This window comes from Hemitrygon akajei, chromosome 3, assembly GCF_048418815.1.
Source record: "Hemitrygon akajei chromosome 3, sHemAka1.3, whole genome shotgun sequence".
NCBI lineage: Eukaryota > Metazoa > Chordata > Chondrichthyes > Myliobatiformes > Dasyatidae > Hemitrygon > Hemitrygon akajei.
This window is the reverse complement of record NC_133126.1, coordinates 24,344,308-24,364,511: the sequence shown is the minus strand read 5'-3', so window position 1 is coordinate 24,364,511 and position 20,204 is coordinate 24,344,308. Positions and strand designations below refer to the sequence as shown.

The following is a 20,204-nucleotide window of genomic DNA, read 5'->3' as shown; positions in this document are numbered from 1 at the left end:
AAGAGCCCATGGTATTACAGGGAAGTTACTAACATAGTTAGAGCATTGGCTGATTGGTAGCAGGCAGTGAGTGGGAATAAAAAGATCCTTTTCTGGTTGGCTGCCAGTGGCTAGTGGTGTTCTGCAGGGGTCAGTGTTGGGACCACTTCTTTTTATGCTGTATATCAATGTTTTAGATGATGGAACAGATGGCTTTGCTGCCAAGTTTGCAGATGATATGAAGATTGATAGAGGGGCAGGTAGTGTTGAGGAAACAGGTAGGATGCAGAAAGACTTAGACAGATTAGGAGAATGGACAAGAAAGTGGCAAATGAAATACAATGTTGGAAAATGCATGGTCATGCACTTTGGTAGTAGAAATTAATGTGCAGACTATTTTTGAAACAGGGAGAAAATCCAAAATTCTGAGATACAAATGGACTTGGGCGTCCTTGTGTAGAACACCCTGAAGGTTAACTTGCAGGTGGAGGTGGTGGTGAGGAAGGCAAATGCCATGTTAGCTTTCATTTCAATAGGTCTAGAATACAAGAGCAGGGATGTGTTGCCATAGCTTTATAAGGCACTGGTGAGACCTTATGTGGGCTCCTTATCTAAGAAAAGATGTGCTGGCATTAGAGATGGTTCAGAGGAGGCTCACAAGGATGATTCTAGGAATGAAAGAGCAGGATGTGATGCTGAGGCACTGGTTAGGCCTTACCTTTAGTATTATGAACAGTTTTGGGGTCCTCATCTCAGAAAAGATATGCTGGCATTGGAGAGGGTTCAGAGAAGGTTCACAAGGATGATCCCTGAAATGCAAGGGTTAGTGTATGAGGAACGCCTGATAGCTCTGAATTTGCACTTGCTGGATTTAGAACGATGAGGGGGGGATCTCATTGAAACCTTTTGAATGTTTTAATCCTAGACAGAGTAGATGTGGAAAGGATGTTTCCCATGGTGGGGGAGCTAGGACAAGAGGGCACAGCCTCAGGATAGAGGAACGTCCATTTAAAACAGAGATGCAGAGAAATTTCTTCAGCCAGAGAGTGGTGAATATGTGGAATTTATTACCACGGACAGCTATGGAGGCCAGGTTGTTGGGTGTATGTAAGGCAGAGCTTGATAGGTTCTTGATTGGACATGGCATCAAAGGTTACGGAGAGAAGGCTGTGGGGTGGGGCTGGGGAGGGGAAAAAGGGATCGGCCATGATTGAATGGTGGAGCAGACTCGATGGTCCAAATGGCCTAATTCTGCTCCTATGTCTTACGATCCTATGGTGGTTGTAAATACTGCATTAATGGTGGGATTTGAATCCATAGGTTTGAATTGATGATCTCTGGTCCAGAACTCTGGCTGTTGGTCCTGTAATTTAACCACAGCACTGTTGTATCCCAGTCCTCAAGCGGGAATGCTTGGCTCCTTGTTGGTGATCATTTTGTCAATGGAGCAAATCTCATGCTGTGGTTCAAATGTTATGCCGAAGATCAAACTGGACCATTGTCAAAAAGCGAAGGCACTGCTCATAAAGGAATGATTGTTTTCATTAAAGTTGCTTTATTGCTTTTCACCTAGTAACTGCAATATGCAGAGTTAAAGATTTCATATTTCATATTTTCTATTTAAGCAGAATTCCACTTTGGCATTCCAGATTCAAGATTGTTTGTCGTTCATCAGCACACAAGCTTAAAGGAGAACAAAAGGATAATACTGGCTCTTTCTGGCACCTTTCTGTTTTTAATGTCCTTGATAGGGGTAGGCTGGTGCTGGTGATGAGTTGAGCAGTTTTATCAACTCGTTGTAGAGCCCAGGTAGTTACTTGCTAAAATGGGTTCCTCTGGCTGGAGGACCAGATTTCCTCCAAGTGTGTCTACTGAGTGCAATGTCTTCACAGGTTTTAAATATCATGTTGAGCTTCTTCAGGCTGACTTTGAAGTTAACTCTGAAGTGTTTCCTTTGCCCACCAGAGGCTAAAATATGATCACTTGAGTCAAGTATGATGTTCTCCTAAGAGTTTGTCTATCAGTGGATCCTCGGGTGGCTGTAGAGGGCAATCCAGGATCCACATATTCTGGTGCAGTCTGGGCACAAGTGAGTGGTGGCAGTCGTAGCTGCTGCTTGTTGTCTGCAGCACGCTGGAGGTTGTTCTCATATAGTGCATTTCCCCCTTGAACGGATTTCTTCCAGGTGTATCCATTGAGTGCAATGGCTTCTTCATTTTTAGATATAATATTGAATTTCTTCAGGCTGATTTTGATGTCATCTTTGAAGCATTTCCTCTGCCCACTAGAGGCTCACTGATCTTCCTTCAACTGAGCGTAAAGGATCTGTTTGGGAAGACTGAGTTGGGCATCGCAAGTATATGACCTATTGTATTTGGATATGCTGTTTTTGTTGGCTTCCTCCAACATGCTGGTGTTGGTGCATCTGTCCTTCTAGCTGCTCCTTAAAATATTTCATCAAGGACATTCAGATGCCTGAATGAGTAGTTGCTATGAGTTGCTGCCAGCTGGAAGCAATATACTGATGACATTTTTTTGTTGTGTCCAAAGGTTCTCAGCTCAGACCTGGCGAAGAGAGAAAAACAGCAGCTGAGGATGTTGAACCAACTTCAGGAAATCCAGAAATGTTATGAAGACTGCATGCAAGATCGTAAGTCTACAGATTTGGAAATTGCAGACTTATCCCGCCAATTAAAAGAGTCTAATGAAGAAGCTGAAAGATTCAGGACTCAGTGGAAAGAGGTTGAGCTCCTTCGACAGGAGAGTGAAAAGAAGAGGGATGAATTGAAGGTAAAGGCTCAGGAGTCCATCAGACAGTGGAAAGTGAAATGCAAGAAATTGGAGCGTGACGTGGAGAGGCAGAAGGAGGCTGTCGATCAGTGGATGGAACAGCATAACCATGTGAGTAAAGAGAAAGACGCGCTGCAGGGGCAACACGATGCCTCCTTGCATCAGTTGGAGAGCCTCCGCAGGGAGCTCAATGATATCATCATGAAACGAGTGCAGCAGGAAGAGGACATCCGAAGGAAAGACGTGGAGCTCAATGAGCTGAAGTCGAGGCTGCTGCACCTGGATGGTGAGCTGCGGGATGCTAGCGAGTGTGTGCGCAAGCTGGGTGCCGACGTGCATGAGGAGTGCATGCTGCACACTAAGGTCAAAGAGGAGAAGCAGCAGCTTGTGGAGGAACTGATGATGCTGAGGGATCAGCACGAGAGAGGCCAGGAGAAGCTCTCAGAAATGCAGCAAACAGTCACTGAGCTGAATACCATTCGATCTGAGCTCAGCGCTAAGCTGGCTCAAGAAGAGAGCTCCAAGAAGGAGATTAAGAAGAGACTCTCGGAATCCCAAGTGAAGCACACCCTGGCCCAAGAAGAGATTGATTCCCTCAGCAACCAGCTGAAGTTGGAGAAGGATGCTCACAAAAAGGAACTTGCGGATGTCAAATCAGAGATGCAGAGTCTAAGAATTAAGCATGAGAAGAAAATGCAGGAAGTACTTAAGCAAATTCAAGAAGAACGAGATAAACTAGAAAATACCATCAGTGCATTAAAGGTAAGGGCAATTAATGGTGACAGAAGAAAAGGAACAGCGTTAATATTTCAGGTTTGTGGTTCTTAAGTAGAATTTCGGGTTAAAGTATCCATATTGCAGTATGAATACTTATAACAGTGGGAAGGATGGATGGAGAGAACAAAGAGACTGTTGTGTTAGGGTTGAGAACAAGGTGATTCAAATGATACAAGACTTAGAGCTCTTTAGTTCATAGACTACTCCTCCTCCAACTCTGCTTCTACTAATAAACCATTCCATGCTCACGTTTTCTCCATCTCCATCACATCTGTTCAGGTGATGAGAATTTCCACGTTAGTACTTTCGAGATGTTTTCCTTTCTTCTTCACTAAAGTTGGCAGGGCTCTCAGCTGCGTCTCTTATTTCCTGCATATTTTCTCTTGCCCTCTTTCCTCCCAGTTCGAACAACAATAGACACACACACAAGATGCTGGTGCAACTCAACAGGTCATACAGCATCTAAGGAGAGGAATGAATGGTTGATGTTTCAGGTCAAGACTGAAACATCTAGACTGAAAGATAGATGGTGACCCATTCCTCAATTTTTCTCTGTCTACAATTGTTGCCTGCCTTTCCAGCATTATTTTAAGCCCTCTTGTTTCTGATTCCAGCAGCTGCTGTCTCCTGCCTGTCACAATTATAGTCATAGCATACAATTGCACAGAAATAAGAGTCCATACTGACCTGATCTTCTGCTTAGTCCCCCCTGTGCTTGGACTATATCCCTCCAACTCCTCCCATCTATGTACCTATCCAAACTTCTCTTAAATGTTGTAATTGAACCTGCATCTACCCCTTAAGCTGGCAGCTTGTAACACACTCACACCACCCTCTGAGTGAAGACGTTCTCCCTCAGGTCCCCTTAAATATTTAATCCTGTGGGCATGCTGTGTTAGCACTGGAATATTTGGTGACACTTGTGGGATCCCCCCAGCACACCCTTAGGCTGTTTTAGTTGTTAATGCAAATCATGTTTTTCGCTATATGTTTCGATGTACATGTGAGAAATAAATTAATCTGAATCTGAAAGTGAATCTGATCTACATTCACCCTATCTATATCCCTCATAATTTTGTATAGTTCTAGCATGTTTGTTTTTCTTTAATACTCTCTCTAATTTCCATTATTAATCCTATAAAAATGTCCTGAAAAGCATTTAGTCACTCAATATTGGTTCTCACTCTAATCACAGAAATCCCTTTTGGTCTCTCCATCCCCCCTCCCCTTCTCTGAATGTAAAACCATGCTTGTTTTGTTACTTTTCAGTTGTGTGGGGTCATTGACTTGAAATGTTAACTCTTTTACTTCCTTCACAGAAGCTGCCTGACTTGCTGAAAATTGCCAGCATTTTGTGGCAATTTCCGATTTACAAAATCTGCAGTTGTTTGATTTTCAAGAGAATTTGTTTTTGTTTTTTTTTGTGGCACTGTTTCAGAATAATCAGTTAAGTCCTTCGTTTGATCGAATTTTGGGGAAAAAAATCAAAGAAATCATTTTTGCTGTGTCCGCAAGATGCCTCAGAACAGTTTTTGGCTGCTAAACCACAGCAGCAGGATTAGAGCATTCAGCCCCTCAGACTGGTTTTATCGAAGTGAAGACCTTGTACCTAGCACAAACGGATTGCTGGAGGAACTTTGCAGGTTGAGCAGCATCTATAGAGGGAAAAGGAATTGCCAATGTACCTGATATGTCTTGCCTGTGCATCCAGCCTATCTTTTCCCACAACCTCTCCCAACTACAACGTGATCCCACCTCCCACTGCACCTTCCCCTCCTTACCTCTTTCCGCAGGGATCTCTGCCTATGTGACGTCCTGGTCTGCTCATCCCTCCCCACCCGACCTACTTCCACCCAAGTAACTCTCCCCTGTAACCACAAGAGGTGTAACATCTGCCCCTATGTCTCCTCCCTCACCACCATCCAGGGCATTAAACAATCCTTCCAAGTGAGGCTACCTTCACATGCATCTCCCCGAGCCTTATTTATTGCATTTGATGCTCCTGGTTTTATTTTTAAAATTTATTTAAAGATACAGCACAGAAAAAACCCTTCTGACCCATTGAGCCATACCACCCAACAAGCCACCTATTTAATCACAGGACAATTTACAATGACCGACTAACCTACTAGCTGTTATGCCTTTGGATTGTGGGAGGAAACCAGAGCACCAGAATGAAGCCCATGCATTCATGGAGAAGACGTACAAACTCCTACAGATTGCACTGAAATTGAACTCCAAATGCCCAAACCCTGAGCTGCAATAGCGATGTAGCTTCTTCTATATCAGTAAGGCTGGGTGCTTCGCCCTGTGCCTGTTCTGTCCGTTGTGGCTATCTGGATCTCCCAGATGCCAGCCATTTTAATTCCCCTCCCCATTCCCACACTGCATGTCTGTCCTTGGCTTCCTCTACTGTCAGGATGAGGTTATATGTCAACTAGAGGATTTTGCCTCAGTAGTCTATAATCCAATAGCTTGAACATTAGATTCTTCAACTTGCAGTAAATTGCACCCTGCCAGTCCTTTCTTCTCTCTCAGTCTGAACTTTTCAGCTCCCCTCCTCCTCCTCTTCCCACTGGTTCCCCTCCCCAATTACTACCTTCTGCCTTCACCATCTCCCTCCCTTGCATCCATGCTCTGCACGAGGAAATCTGCAGATGCTGGAAATTCAAACAACAACACACACAAAATGCTGGTGGAACACAGCAGGCCAGGCAGCATCTATAGGGAGAAGCGCTGTCAACGTTTCGGGCCGAGACCCTTCGTTAGGACTAACCGAAAGGAAAGATAGTAAGAAATTTGAAAGTAGTGGGGGGAGGGGGAAATGCGAAATGATAGGAGAAGACCAGAGGGGGTGGGATGAAGCTAAAAGCTGGAAAGGTGATTGGCGAAAGTGATACAGAGCTGGAGAAGGGAAAGGATCATGGGACGGGAGGCCTCAGGAGAAAGAAAGGGCCCCAGACAGTCCTTCCAGGTGAGGCAACACTTCACCTGTGAGTCAGCTGGTGTGGTATACTGCGTCTGGTGCTCCAGGTGTGGCCTTTTATATATTGGTGAGACCCGACGCAGACTGGGAGACCGTTTCGCTGAACACCTATGCTCGGTCCGCCAGAGAAAGCAGGATCTCCCAGTGGCCACACATTTTAATTCCACGTCCCATTCCCATTCTGATATGTCTATCCATGGCCTCCTCTACTGTCAAAATGAATCCAAACTCAGGTTGGAGGAACAACACCTTATATACCAGCTGGGTAGCTTCCAACCTGATGGCATGAACATTGACCTCTAACTTCCGTTAATGCCCCTCCTCCCCTTCTTACCCCATCCCTGACATATTTAGTTGTTTGCCTGTTCTCCATCTCCCTCTGGTGTTCCCCCCCTCCTTTCTTTCTCCTGAGGCCTCCCGTCCCATGATCCTTTCCCTTCTCCAGCTCTGTATCACTTTCACCAATCACCTTTCCAGCTCTTAGCTTCATCCCACCCCCTCCGGTCTTCTCCTATCATTTCACATTTCCCCCTCCCCCCAACTACTTTCAAATCTCTTACTATCTTTCCTTTCGGTTAGTCCTGACGAAGGGTCTCGGCCCAAAACGTCGACAGCGCTTCTCCCTATAGATGCTGCCTATCCATGCTCTGCTTTCCTTTGTGATAAGTTTCCAGCCCCTTATCACTTCCAGCTATCACACTTCTGTTATTCTCACTCTCTCCTCCCCCCATCTGCCTATCACTCTTTCTCTCTGCTGGATTCATCCATCATCTGGCAACTCTTGCTTCACCCCACCCCCTCATCGCTTTATTCTGGTTATCACCCTTCTATCTTTCAGCCCAGATGAAGGGTCTTGACCTGAAATACTGACTGTCCATTTCTCTGTGTGGAGAAACATGTGTGGAGTTCCTTTAGCAAAATGTTTGTTGCTCCATATTTGAGCATCTGCTGTCTCTTGTATCTCCACTTTGTCCTTAATTCAACAAGAAACTGCCAAGCTTTCAATTAGTTATTTTATTGAGGTATAGGGTGGAACAGTCTCTTCTGGTCCTTTGAGCCATGCCATCCAGCAATTCCCAGTTTAACACTAGCCTAATCATGGGACAATTTACAATAACCAATTAACCTACCAATGGGTAAGTCTTTGGACTGTGGGAGGAAACTGAAGCACCCAGAGGAAACCCACATGGTCATGGGGAGAACATACAAACTCCTTACTGACAGCAGCGGGAATTGAACCCGGTTTGCTGGAACTGCAAAGTGTTGTGCTAATCATTATGCCACTGTGCCGCCCCAATTAATAACTGATTACTAAACAGAGACTTAAAACTTGTGTTGACCATTGTAATATAACAAAAAATGCTGGAAATAAAGCAAAATAAAGGAGTATATATGCTCTCCCCATGATCATGTGGGTTTCCTCTGGGTGCTGCAGTTTCCTCCTACATTCCAAAGACTGTATGGGTTTATATCGTGAGTTGTGGATATGCTATGTTGGCGCCAGAAGCACGGTGAAACTTACGAACTGCACAGCACAATCTTCATTGATTTGATTTGAAACAAACAACGCATTTCACTGTATGTTTCGATTAAATGTGACAATTAAAGCTAATCTTTAATAAATGCCAACCAGTTTGTGTGTATGACAGCTGGAACTCGTTATGGGAGAAACAATAAAGGTTTTAGTGATACTGAGACACAAGAGAATGAAGATGCTATAATCTGGAGCATAAAAAGGAAAATGCTGGAGCAATTCAGTGGCTCAGGCAGCATCTGTGGAGACAAGGGACAGTTGATGTTTTAAGTCCTGTATCAGCAAGTTTCTTGCAAAATTATTTTTCCATTCTTTAGGATGAAACCAAAGAAACCCACTTAAAACTGATAATTGGTTTATTATTGTCACATGTACCAAGGTATAGTGAAAATCTTAGTCTTGCTTGCCCATCATTTCATCATATCATCATATCAGTACATCGTGGTAGTACAAGGGAAAAACAATAATAGAATGTAGAATATAGTGTTAAAGTTACAGAAGAAGTGCAGTGTTGTTAGACAGTAAGGCACACGGGCCACGATGAGGCACCTCCACCCATTAACTCACCCCATCACTTTTCATTTCCTGTCAGTCACCTGAAGTACAGATATTCCTGTGCCTAGTGTTACTTTATGTACATGTAATCAGTCTAGCTATATAAGTTAACCTTATGTTTTTATATTTATTGTATTTCTTTACTGTGTTCTTTATGCTTATTGAGCTTATGATGCATTGTATCAGAGTGACAATCACTTCATTCTCCTTTATACTTGTGTGCTGAAGAATGATGATAAATAATCTTGAATCTTGAAATGTGAGGTCAAGAGTCCCTCTTATTGTATAGACTTCCAACTTAGTTTAGAGCTTGAAGACAGTCTGACTTCTAATGAAAAATGTTTCAACCCGCATCATATTGTAACTACACACGTATTAGACGCCCTCTTATTTTCTCCTGGACGTTGAGGAAGTGGAAATAGGCCAATCACTTTCCACTGATAAACCAGATCTCAAGTTGAAATGATATCTCATGTTGCCTCAAACAGCAAAATAAAGTTTATTTAATACAACGGTGTAACCTATTTCCCATATTATAATTTTAATAATAAAACTACATGCTCCATTGTGAGATTCATTGGTTGACACTTTCTGTAATATGACAGAGACAATGATTGATGGGTTCCATTTTCCTTTCTCATTAGTATAAATTGGACTTTCTTCTGCATAAATTAAAAATTGAATACTAATCCAAAACTACACACACAAAATTACTGGAGCAACTCAGCAGGCCAGGCAGCATCTATAGAAAAGAGTGCAGTTGACGTTTCAGGCCGAGACCCTTCACAGTCCTGTTGAAGGGTCTTGGCCCAAAACATTGATTATACTCTTTTCCACAGATTTTCTCTTGTTTGTGTCTTATCCAAAACTAGTTATTCAATATTTATTGAAAACAGAATCACAGTTGTAATTTGAGAATCTCAGCAGCCACGTTGCATTTGAAATATATTTGTTGGTGTCTTTTTCCCTTAATTTACTTTTTTACATATTCACATAAAGAAAAGCATATTTTGTAAGTGTGTTATTTCAATTTATCAAGGCTTGCAGAATTGTGTGATTATGTGGAGTTAAGTTGAAGTGTATGCCTTTGGAACTGTTAATCACCCAACTTGCCTTTTTCTGCTTCTTAGGTTGAACAAGCAGAAGAGAGGAACTTTGCAAAAGCGCAGCGGCGCCAAGTGGAAAAGATGAAAACAGAGTGCAATAAACTCGCAGAAGAGCTCATTCAGGGCGAGGCAGAAAACACCAAACTGAGGAGGAAATACCTCGCACTGAAGCAAGAACTGGAAGCAAAGGTAAGAATTTCTTGAGGGAGAGAATCTGCCTGAAATGTGACTGATGTAGCCATAGAAATAGCAGTTCGATAAAGAAAAAAAACTGTTGTTCACATTTGTGAACCAGCCCCATAACTTTTTGTCACAAATCAATGTAATCAGTATAGTGCTGGTGATGCATGTTATCAGTCAGCACACATCTTCTCATCGTCGTCGTGCTTCTCAGTATCATGCACTCTGTGTCTTGACCTTCCAGCAAGATTTAGTGTAGCAATTATTTACCGGAAGTCACAGCACAGAAAAAGCCTACATAGATGAGCATGTCCATGCAAGCTTGTTCGATAAAAGTATTTTCATCTGATTTCCTTGCCCTTTGCCCTTGTATGTTAATATTCTTTCTTACTTGGTTCCTACCTGGTACCTAGTAGGTGGGCAGCACTGTAGTGTAGTGGTTAACGTAGTTCTTTACAGTGCAAGTAATTAAGGTTCAGTTCCTGCTATTTTCTTTAAGGAGTTTGTATGTTCCCTCTGTGACTGTGTGGGTTTCCTCCGGGTGCTCTGCTTTCCTCCCACATTCCAAAGGTGTATTGATTAGTAAGGGTTAGTAAGTTGTGGGCATCCTATGTTAGTGTCGAAAACATGGCGGCACTTGTGGACTTCTCTCAGCACATCCTTGGACTGTGTTGGCCATTGCTGCAAGCAGTATATTTCAGAGTATCTTTTGATGTAGATGTGACAAATAAAGCTAATCTTTAATATTTCCCATTGTTTAATTCCTTGCTGGTCACCTTTAGTGAGCAACCTAGTAACATAACTGTCCAACAGGGTACAGTTGACGTATCAGGCTGAAGTCCTTTGGGAGGACTGTAGGAAAGAAAGCTGAGGAGTAGACTTAAAAGATAGGGGGAGGGCAGGGAGAAACACAAGGTGATGGGTGGTAAGCATGTGGTCAAAGAGTTGGAGAACAGCAGGGAATACAGTGAGAGAGGGTTTCACTGAACTCCTGTTGAAGGGAAGATTTAAACTTCTTCAGGGTGGGAATCCCTGGAAACCCCTGGGTTTTCTCCAGGTGCTCCGATTTCCTCCCTCAGTCCAAAGACGTACCATGTAGGCTAAATTATCATTGTAAATTGTCCTGTGATTAGGTTAGGGTTAATCATGGTTGATGGATTTTGGGGTGGGGTGGCATGGCTGGAAGGGCGTACTCAGTGTTGCATTGCTAAATAAAATAAAATAAATCAAACAATTGGGCCCATGGACCATTCATAAATCTGATAGCAGAGAGGAAATAGTGGTTCCTAAAATGTTGAATGTGTGTCTTCAGGCTCTTGTACCTCCTCCCTGATGGTAGTAATGGAAAGAGGACATGTCCTGAGTGGTGAAGATCCTTAGTGATGGATGCTACCTTCTTGAGAATGCACCTTTTTGAAGATGTCTTTGATGGTTGGGAAAGTTGCACTCATGCATGACCTTATAGTGATATCCAGTTTGCTATATATACAAACAACAGAATCTTGGTCCCACCAAACTGCACCTTTTATCTTATGAGTATACACTCAATGGCCACATTTTTAGGTCCCTCCTCAACTTAATAAAGTGGCACTGAGTGTTTATTGTTGTTCTGCTGCTGTAGCCCATACACTTCAAGATTCGACATGTTGTGCATTCAAAGATGCTCTTCTTCACACCACTGTTGTAATGTGAGTTACTGTAACCTTCCTGTCAATTTGAACCAGTTCAGCCATTCTTCTCTGACAAGGCATTTTTGCTCATAGAACTGCCATTAACTCGATGATTTTTTGTTTTTCCACACCATTCTCTGTAAATCTTAGAGTCTGTTGTGCGTGAACATCTCAACATATCAGCAGTTTCTGAGATACTCAAACCACCCAACAATCATTCCACAGTCAAAGTCACTTAAATGGCATTTCTACCTCATTCTGATGTTTGGTCTGAACAACAACTGAACCTCTTGACCATGTCTGCATGCTTTTATGTATTGAGTTGCCGCCGTATGGTTGGCCGATTAGATATTTGCATTAATGATCAGGTATACCAAATAAAGTTGGCACTGAGTGTTCAGATCACTCTGCTTCCCTGCCCCACTGAAATTCCACTATGATCAAGCCACAGCTAGAGTTGTTGTTTGACAATTCAATAAGCGACGCCTCAAGAGGGTGGCATCCATCTTTAAAGACCTTCACTTTCCAGGATATGCCGCTGCTCATTGCTAACATCGGAGAGAAGATGCAAAAACCTGAAGATGATTTAGGAACAGCTTCTTACCCTCTTACATCGGTTTTCTGAACAGTTTATGACGTGTTCTGGTTTCTAGTTCTAGTTCTGGTCACTTTTTTGTTGTTGCTACTTTTGGGTGGATACTGTTGTATCCTGCCTAGATACTTTGATAATAAATGTGCTTTGAATCCTGAATCTTTGACTGTAAACTTATGAACACTACCTCTCTATTTGCTCTCTTTTTGCACTACTTGTTTATTTTGTATATATTTCTTACTATAATTTACAGTAATTTTCTATGTATTGCACTGTACTGTTGTTGCAAAACAACAAATTTCATGACATATATTTCATGACCTGATTCTGATTATGATGGGCAATTGAACTTAGGCCTGAAAAGAGCCTGATTTCCATTGGCCCTGTTCTTTATCTTGGAGTGCTGAGGAAACGTGCTGAAGGCAAATAATGTGCATTTTTGTCTTCGCTGAGTGATCATTTGGACTACCTCACTTGAAAATAATCAAGGACATTCACTGAGCGAAGGTTGGCTAAGGTACAAAGAACAAGATTCACATTGCATTTGGAATTCTGCAGAGTGGAGGATATTGTTAGCGTTTGGATATTGGGTACATTCTGCTCGTTTTTTCTGATAGATTACAGAGCAAAACTTAATATTATATATATCACCAACATTTCTTTACTCAGTGACTAAATGACTACTGCTTTCATAATGCACGAGCTTCATTAACTTTTGAGGAGCAGCGTGCAACACAATAAATAATGAGTAATTATATTTTTTTCTGGAACCTTGGCTATCTATGGCACAAGACAAGTGATTTTTTTTGCTGACTCTCCATAATGCTGCTCTTATAATGAGTTTCTATACAATTATACAAAAAATGTATTGTTAAACATTTATTAGATCTATTTTTTTAATTGTATGATCTTCAAGTACTATAGTGGTTGATATAGATTTGTGAAATCTTGTGAAACCTGGCTCATCATTAGTATGGTAGCATATATGAAGGGGAATAAAGAGTTAACATTTTGGGCTAAGACCCTTCTTTGCTTGTTTAAGTTCTCTAGATTTCCAGCATCTGCAATTCATCATTGGTAACTTCATAGGCTTGGGTAACTTCTTTCACATACTGTATGTACTTCTGTAAATTTATAGCCAGCCAGCTGCGAAATAATCTTAATATGGATAATTAATTAACTATAAGACGTAATGGTGGGGCTTGACACTACACCTTTCTAGGTGCTTAATTCACAACGAGATGATGTTTAGTTTTCACTTGGCTTGGTGAAATGGGGCTGTGTGCTGGGAAGGAATGGATAAACCCTCCAGATGTGATTAACGTGCAAAATTTGCAGCATATAATCAAGCTGTCATGTTACTGTTGGTCATTTATAAGCACAGAAGATAGTTCAAAGATTTATTATCAAAGTACGTACAGTATATGTGGTCATATACTACCTAAGATTTATCTTTGTGGGCATTCCCAGTAGATTCAAAGAAATACAATAGAAGCCATCATAAACTATACACAACAAAGGATAAGTGTGTAAATAATAAACACTTTTGAGAACATGAGTTGTAGAGTTCTGATAATGGATGCATTGGTTGTAGGATCAATTCAGTGTTGGAAGTGAGTGAAGTTATTCTCGCTGGTTCAGGAGTTTGTTTCAGGAGCTATGTTCATGATGGTTGAATGGTAATAACTATTCCTAGACCTAATGGTGTGAGTCCTAAGGCTCCTGTACCTCCTGTACCTCTTTTCTGATGACAGCAGTGAGAAGAGAGCATGGCATGTGGGAGTCTTAGAAGAGAGAATGGCCTGGATGATAGGGTCCATATGCACCATTTCATTGAATAAAGCTCGAGTCTTCATACTTGCTAGAATAAATGAATCCTGAGACAATTGTAATTTTGTTCACATCCATTGTGGAGGTGTTGACATTTGAAGGCAGCACTGAGTATTCTCTACAATATTTTTCAATGGCTTTTCATTACAGCTTTGTTGAGTGTTGACAGTTTAACAGAGCGTGTGTAAATTAGTGTGTTAAAATAGCTTCATGTTTGACTGTTGCTTTAATTTGAGGGATGGCTTGAAGTGGCTGGCCTTTTTATGTGATTCACTTGTACAGAGAAATAGATATCTGGCAGTGATTACGTGGCAATGATTTCACTGAGTGGTTTCAGATCAAATACCCAGTGCCATCAAACAACTGTTTGAAATACAAGATGAAACTAGCATCTTGAAATTACTGGCGTACTCATTATTTTCATCATATATTTGCACTTGGCAGCATCTGCTTCATTCTGGTTTATCTTGTTTTAGGGTTGTGCCGACAGTTCTTTCAGGAGATGCTGGCTCGAGTACATCATGTAATTAATATGTGATAATGTCCACACTGGAGGAATAATGACTGTGATATAACCACTGAAGCTCTACCAAATGTTATAAAGTTGATTGCTGAAAAGCAACATAATGGATGCCAGGCACCATTTGTTATTCTTGGAATAAAATTGGGAATTAGCAATTGGGTTCTATCCTGCTAAATCATCCCCAAATGATACTTCTTCACTGCTTAAGTGGAAAAGTTTTGCCAGCAAGTCCATGTAATTTCTGATTTGTTACTTAAGCTTATCTTCACTTACCTTTCATTACAAGTTAAATATTCTGCCGCTGGAATCACATGATGAACCCATGATGGGTTTGCCAGGTTGCATTCAGAGTTTCCATTTTCATCACGCTGGGCCCAGGTGCAGCCATTGAATAGTTCTTCAGTCATTAATGTTTCCCAAGCACAGATTTCAGTACAATTATGGCAAGATAGAGTCAGTTCAAAAGTGCATGAATTGAGCAAATCAAATTGATAAATTCCTTACTTCATTCTTTCTTTCCTTCCTTCCTTCTTTCCTTCCTCCTTTCCTTCCTCCACCCTTTCCTCCCTCCCTCTATCCCTCATCATCCATCCATCTATCTATCTATCTATCTATTAGTAATAGGCCCTTACAGCTGAACAAACCTGTGCCACCCATCTGATAAATTAACCTACTAATCTGTACATCTTTGGAATGTAAAGATTTTCCTAAGAGGTTAGAATACCTAGCCGAGGAACAGGCCATTCAGCCCACATACTTTATGTTGATGTCTGAGAACCAAACAAATTTTCACTTATTTCTCTTCCTCATTCTTCCAGCATATCCCCTTTATTCCAATTACCTTCATTTTAGACCAGAAGACTATAAGATATAGGAACAAAAGTAGGCCATTTGACCCATCAAGTCTGCTCTGCCATTTCATCATGGCTGATCCATTTTTTCTCTCGGCCCCAATCTCCTGCCTTTTTCCTGTATTCCCTCATGCCTTGACCAAGGATCTATCAACTTCTGCCTTAAATATATATAAAGACTTGGCCTCCACAGCTGCCTGTAGCAATGAATTCCACAGATTCATGACTCTCTGGCTAATGAAATTCCACCTCATCTCCATTCTAAAAGGACACCCCTCTATTCTGAGGCTGTGTCCTCTGGTCCTAGCCTCTCTCACCATAGGAATCATCTTCTCCACATCCATTCTTATCAAAATCTTTCACATTTCGATAGATTTCAATGAGGTCACCCCCCCCCCACCCATTCTTCAGAATTCTAGTGAATATAGGCCCAAATCCATGAAACGCTCTTTATATGACAAGCTGTTCAATCCTGGAATTAAGTTTTGTGAACCTCCTTTGATCCCCATCCAGTGTCAGCACATTCTTTCTAAGATAAGGGACCCAAAACTGCTCACAATGCACTAAGTGGGGTCTCATCAATGCTTTCTAAAGCCTCAACGTTACATCCTTGCTTTTATGTTCTAGTCTTCTTGAAATGAATGCTAATATCACATTTGCCTTCCTCACCACAGACTCAATCTGTAAATTAATCTTTAAGGAATTTGCACAAGGACTCCAAGTCCCTTTGTGTCTCAGATTTTTGAATTTTCTCTCCATTTAGAAAATTGTCTACTCTTTTATTTCTTCTACCAAAATGTTTTACCGTAAGCTTCCCGACACTATTCCATCTGCCACTACTTTGCCCGTTCTCCTAATCTGTCAAAGTCCTTCTGTAGCCTCTCTAATTCTGAAAACTACCTGACCCTTCACTTATCTTCGTATCATCCGCAAACTCTTCAACAAAGCCATCAGTTCCATCATCAAAATCATTGTCATATAATGTAAAAATAAGCGGTCCCTCCACAGATTCCTGTGGAACACCACCAGTCACAACCAGAAAAGCCTCCCTTTATTTCCACCTTTCACCTCCTGCCAATCAGCCACTGCTTTATCCATGCTACAATCTTTCCTATAATACCATGGGCTCAGAGCTTGTTAAGCAGCCTCATGTGAGGCAAGTTGTCAAATGCATTCTGAAAATAACTGATTCTTCTTTGCTTTTTTCTGCTTGTTACTTCTTCAAAGAATTCCAACAGATTTGTCAGCCAAAATTTTCCCTTGAGGAAACCATGCTGACTATGGCCTATTTTGTCGAGTGCCTTGTGTACCCCGAAACCACATTTTAAAATTTTTTTTTATATATTAGTTTTTTTATACATTTTCTACATAGCTACAGATAAAAAAAACCCCGGATCAAAATGAAGAACGTTGATACAGTGCAAAAATAAACATACAATAATAATATGATACAAAGAAAGATAATTGAGAAAGCACCCAAATTGAAGACATGTAAAATTAGTATCCTCCCCAAGCCCCGCAACAAAAAAAAAAACTCCAGACCAACCACAACACAATATAGAGAATATAAATCAGGACAATCAAACCCCCAAAACTGTAAATACACTTAGCAACAGAAGATATTAATGCCTACTACAAAAAAAAAGGAGCTGAAAGCAAGGGACTGAAAAAAAACCTTAGTTACGAGGAAGGTTATGAAAGTACTCAATAAAAGGTCCCCAGACCTTATGGAACTTTAAATCCGAATTAAGGACTGAATAATGAATTTTTTCAAGGTCTAAGCAGGCCATAATATCGTTAAGCCATTGAGCATGTGTGGGCGGGGCAACATCTCTCCATCTAAGGAGGATTAAACGTCTAGCCAGGAGAGAGGCAAAAGATAATATTCGACACGTAGTCGAACTCAGACGTAAATCTGTCTCACCCCAGAAACCGAACAAAGCAATTAAAGGGTTAGGTTCTAGGTGGTGATTCAGAATATACGATAACGTTATGAAGACATCTTTCCAAAATTTCTTCAAGCCAGGACAAAACCAGTACATATGAATGAGAGAGGCCTCGCCCCTTTTGCATTTATCACAAAGCGGACTGACGTTAGGGTAAAATCGAGATAATTTAGATTTAGACATATGGGCTCTATGAACAATCTTAAACTGTAAAAGGCAATGGCGAGCACAAAGAGAGGTTGAATTAACCGATTTGAGAATCGAGTCCCAAGTCTCATCGGATAAAGAGGTATTTAAATCATGCTCCCATGCCATTTAAATTTTATCCACAGGGGCATGTCATAGGGCTGCTAATTTATCACGAATAAATGATATTAAACCTTTACCTAGTGGATTAATAGAAAGAAATAAGTCCATAACATTTTTCTCAGGCATTTCAGGGAAGTTAGGGATTAAAGGAGTAATAAAGTGTCTAATTTGGAGATATCTAAAAAAATGAGCATTAGGCAGATTGAACTTAGCAGAGAGCTGTTGAAAAGAGGCGAAGCGATTATCAATAAAAAGATCTTCAAAATGTCTAATGCCCTTCCTATACCAATCATGGAAGGCTGAGTCATACGTAGTAGGTAAAAAAAGGTGATTATGTAAGATAGGGCTAGAAAAGGAAAAACCATGGAAACCATAAAATTTCCTAAACTGAGCCCATATACGTAAAGTGTGTCTGACAAGAGGATTAACTATTAATCTGGACAAACTACTAGGGAGTACAGAGCCGAGAAGTGCAGAGATAGATAATTCTTTAGTGGAGCTCAACTCCATTGCCACCCAATTAGGGCACTCGGGTTGGCCATGGAAAAAAGACCAAAAGGTAGCACAACGTATATTGGCTGCCCAATAATATAAACGAAAGTTAGGTAGAGCCATGCCACCCTCTTTTTTAGATTTTTGAAGATAAACTTTGTTAATTCTAGAGCACTTATTCTTCCACAGATATGACAAAATAATAGAGTCTAAGGAATCAAAAAAAGATTTAGGAATAAAAATTGGGATTGATTGAAATAAATATAAAAGTTTAGGGAGAACATACATTTTAACAACATTAATACGACCTACCAAAGACATAGATAGAGGTGACCATTGTAACAGACTCTGTTTAATAGTATATGAAAGATTGGCAAAATTTTCACGAAAGAGATCTTTAAACCTCCTTGTGACTGTAATCCCAAGATAAGTAAATTGATTGTGGACTACTTTAAAAGGGAGATCACGAAATATTAATTCTTGTGCTTCTTTATTAATTGGGAAAAGTTCACTCTTATGTAAATTAAGTTTATATCCAGAGAACTGGCTAAACTGGTCAAGAAGTGAAAACATTGGAGGCAAGGATGTAGACGGATTTGAAAGAAAAAGTAATAAGTCATCAGCATAAAGAGAAACTTTATGCTCAACACCCCCTTTCCAAATCCCAGTCAGTTCAGGATAATTTCGAAAAGCTATCGCCAAAGGTTCTATAGCCAAATCAAAGAGAAAAGGACTTAAAGGGCATCCCTGACGGGTGCCACGTTTGAGGTTAAATAACTGGGATTTCTGAGAATTAGTTAAAACAGAGGCAGTAGGACACAAATACAGCAATTTGATCCAAGAGATAAAACTTTGACCGAAGTCAAATTTTTCTAAAACTGCAAAAAGGTAGTTCCACTCTATACGATCAAATGCTTTCTCCGCATCAAGGGAAATAACACATTCAGGAATCCCAGTTGGAGGTGAATATAAAATGTTAAATAAACGCCGAATGTTAAAAAAAGGAAGACAGTTTTTAATAAAACCAGTTTGATCATCAGAAATAATAGAAGGAATAACAGTTTCTAATCTATAAGCCAAAACTTTGGCCAAGATTTTAACATCAACATTAAGCAATGAAATCGGCCTATACGAGGAACACTCTGTTGGGTCTTTACCCTTTTTTAATAAAAGAATAATAGAAGCCTCATTAAAAGAGGGTGGCAATTTGCCATAGTTAAACGAGTCAGATAATACTGAAAGTAACTGAGGGGAGAGAAGTGAAGAGAATGATTTATAAAATTCTATGGGGAACCCATCAGGTCCAGGAGATTTCCCTGAGGACAATGCAGAAATTGCAGAAGATATTTCTTCTGATGATATAGGCGCATTAAGTTTGGCTTTAAAATCAGATGTAAGCAAAGGAATATTCAGATTATTTAAAAGATGATCGATAGAGATATTGTCATTCAAAGATTCAGAGGAATAAAGTCGAGAATAGAAATTTTTAAATGCGTCATTGATTTCTAAGTGATCCGATGTAAGGTCTCCATTCTCCTTCCGGATCTTTGTAATATGTTGTTTGGCTTTGGAACGCCTCAACTGATTGGCTAGAAATTTACCAGATTTGTCACCATGAATATAAAAACGACTCTTACTTTCAAGAAGTTGGCATTTGACAGGTTGAGTGGACAGAAGATTAAATTTAGTTTGAAGTTCTACACGTTTCTTGTATAGTTCAGGATTCTTAGTTTGAGCATACAGTTGATCCAATTCTTTAATCTGATTAATGAGGTCTAATCGATCTGCACAGGACTTTCTATTAAGATTTGCTGTATAGGAGATTATTTGACCCCTCAGATATGCTTTCATGGCATCCCAGACAATCTGGGATGACACTTCAGGTCATGTATTGGTGTTAAAATAAAAGGTTATCTGATCCTTGATAAATTTTAGAAAATCATCATCCGATAGTAAAGTCGAGTCAAACCGCCAGTGTTTATTCCTCTGAGGAAGGCCAGGAAAATTTAAAGACAGAGTAATTGGGGCATGGTCAGAAATCAGTATACTCTGATAATCACAAGAATAGACAAATGGAATGAGTT

At 40.6% G+C, this 20,204-nt stretch overlaps 1 protein-coding gene across 1 annotated transcript in view; it reads left to right on the top strand.

Annotated features, from left to right (window-relative positions):
• LOC140724772 (centrosomal protein of 128 kDa) overlaps positions 1-20,204 on the top strand; it is a 612,511-nt gene that overhangs the window by 231,290 nt on the left and 361,017 nt on the right. Inside the window, exons 13-14 of the mRNA XM_073039351.1 lie at positions 2,530-3,531; positions 9,752-9,916. Of these exons, the coding sequence (XP_072895452.1) occupies positions 2,530-3,531; positions 9,752-9,916 (1,167 nt within the window). The remainder of the gene's footprint in view (positions 1-2,529; positions 3,532-9,751; positions 9,917-20,204) is intronic.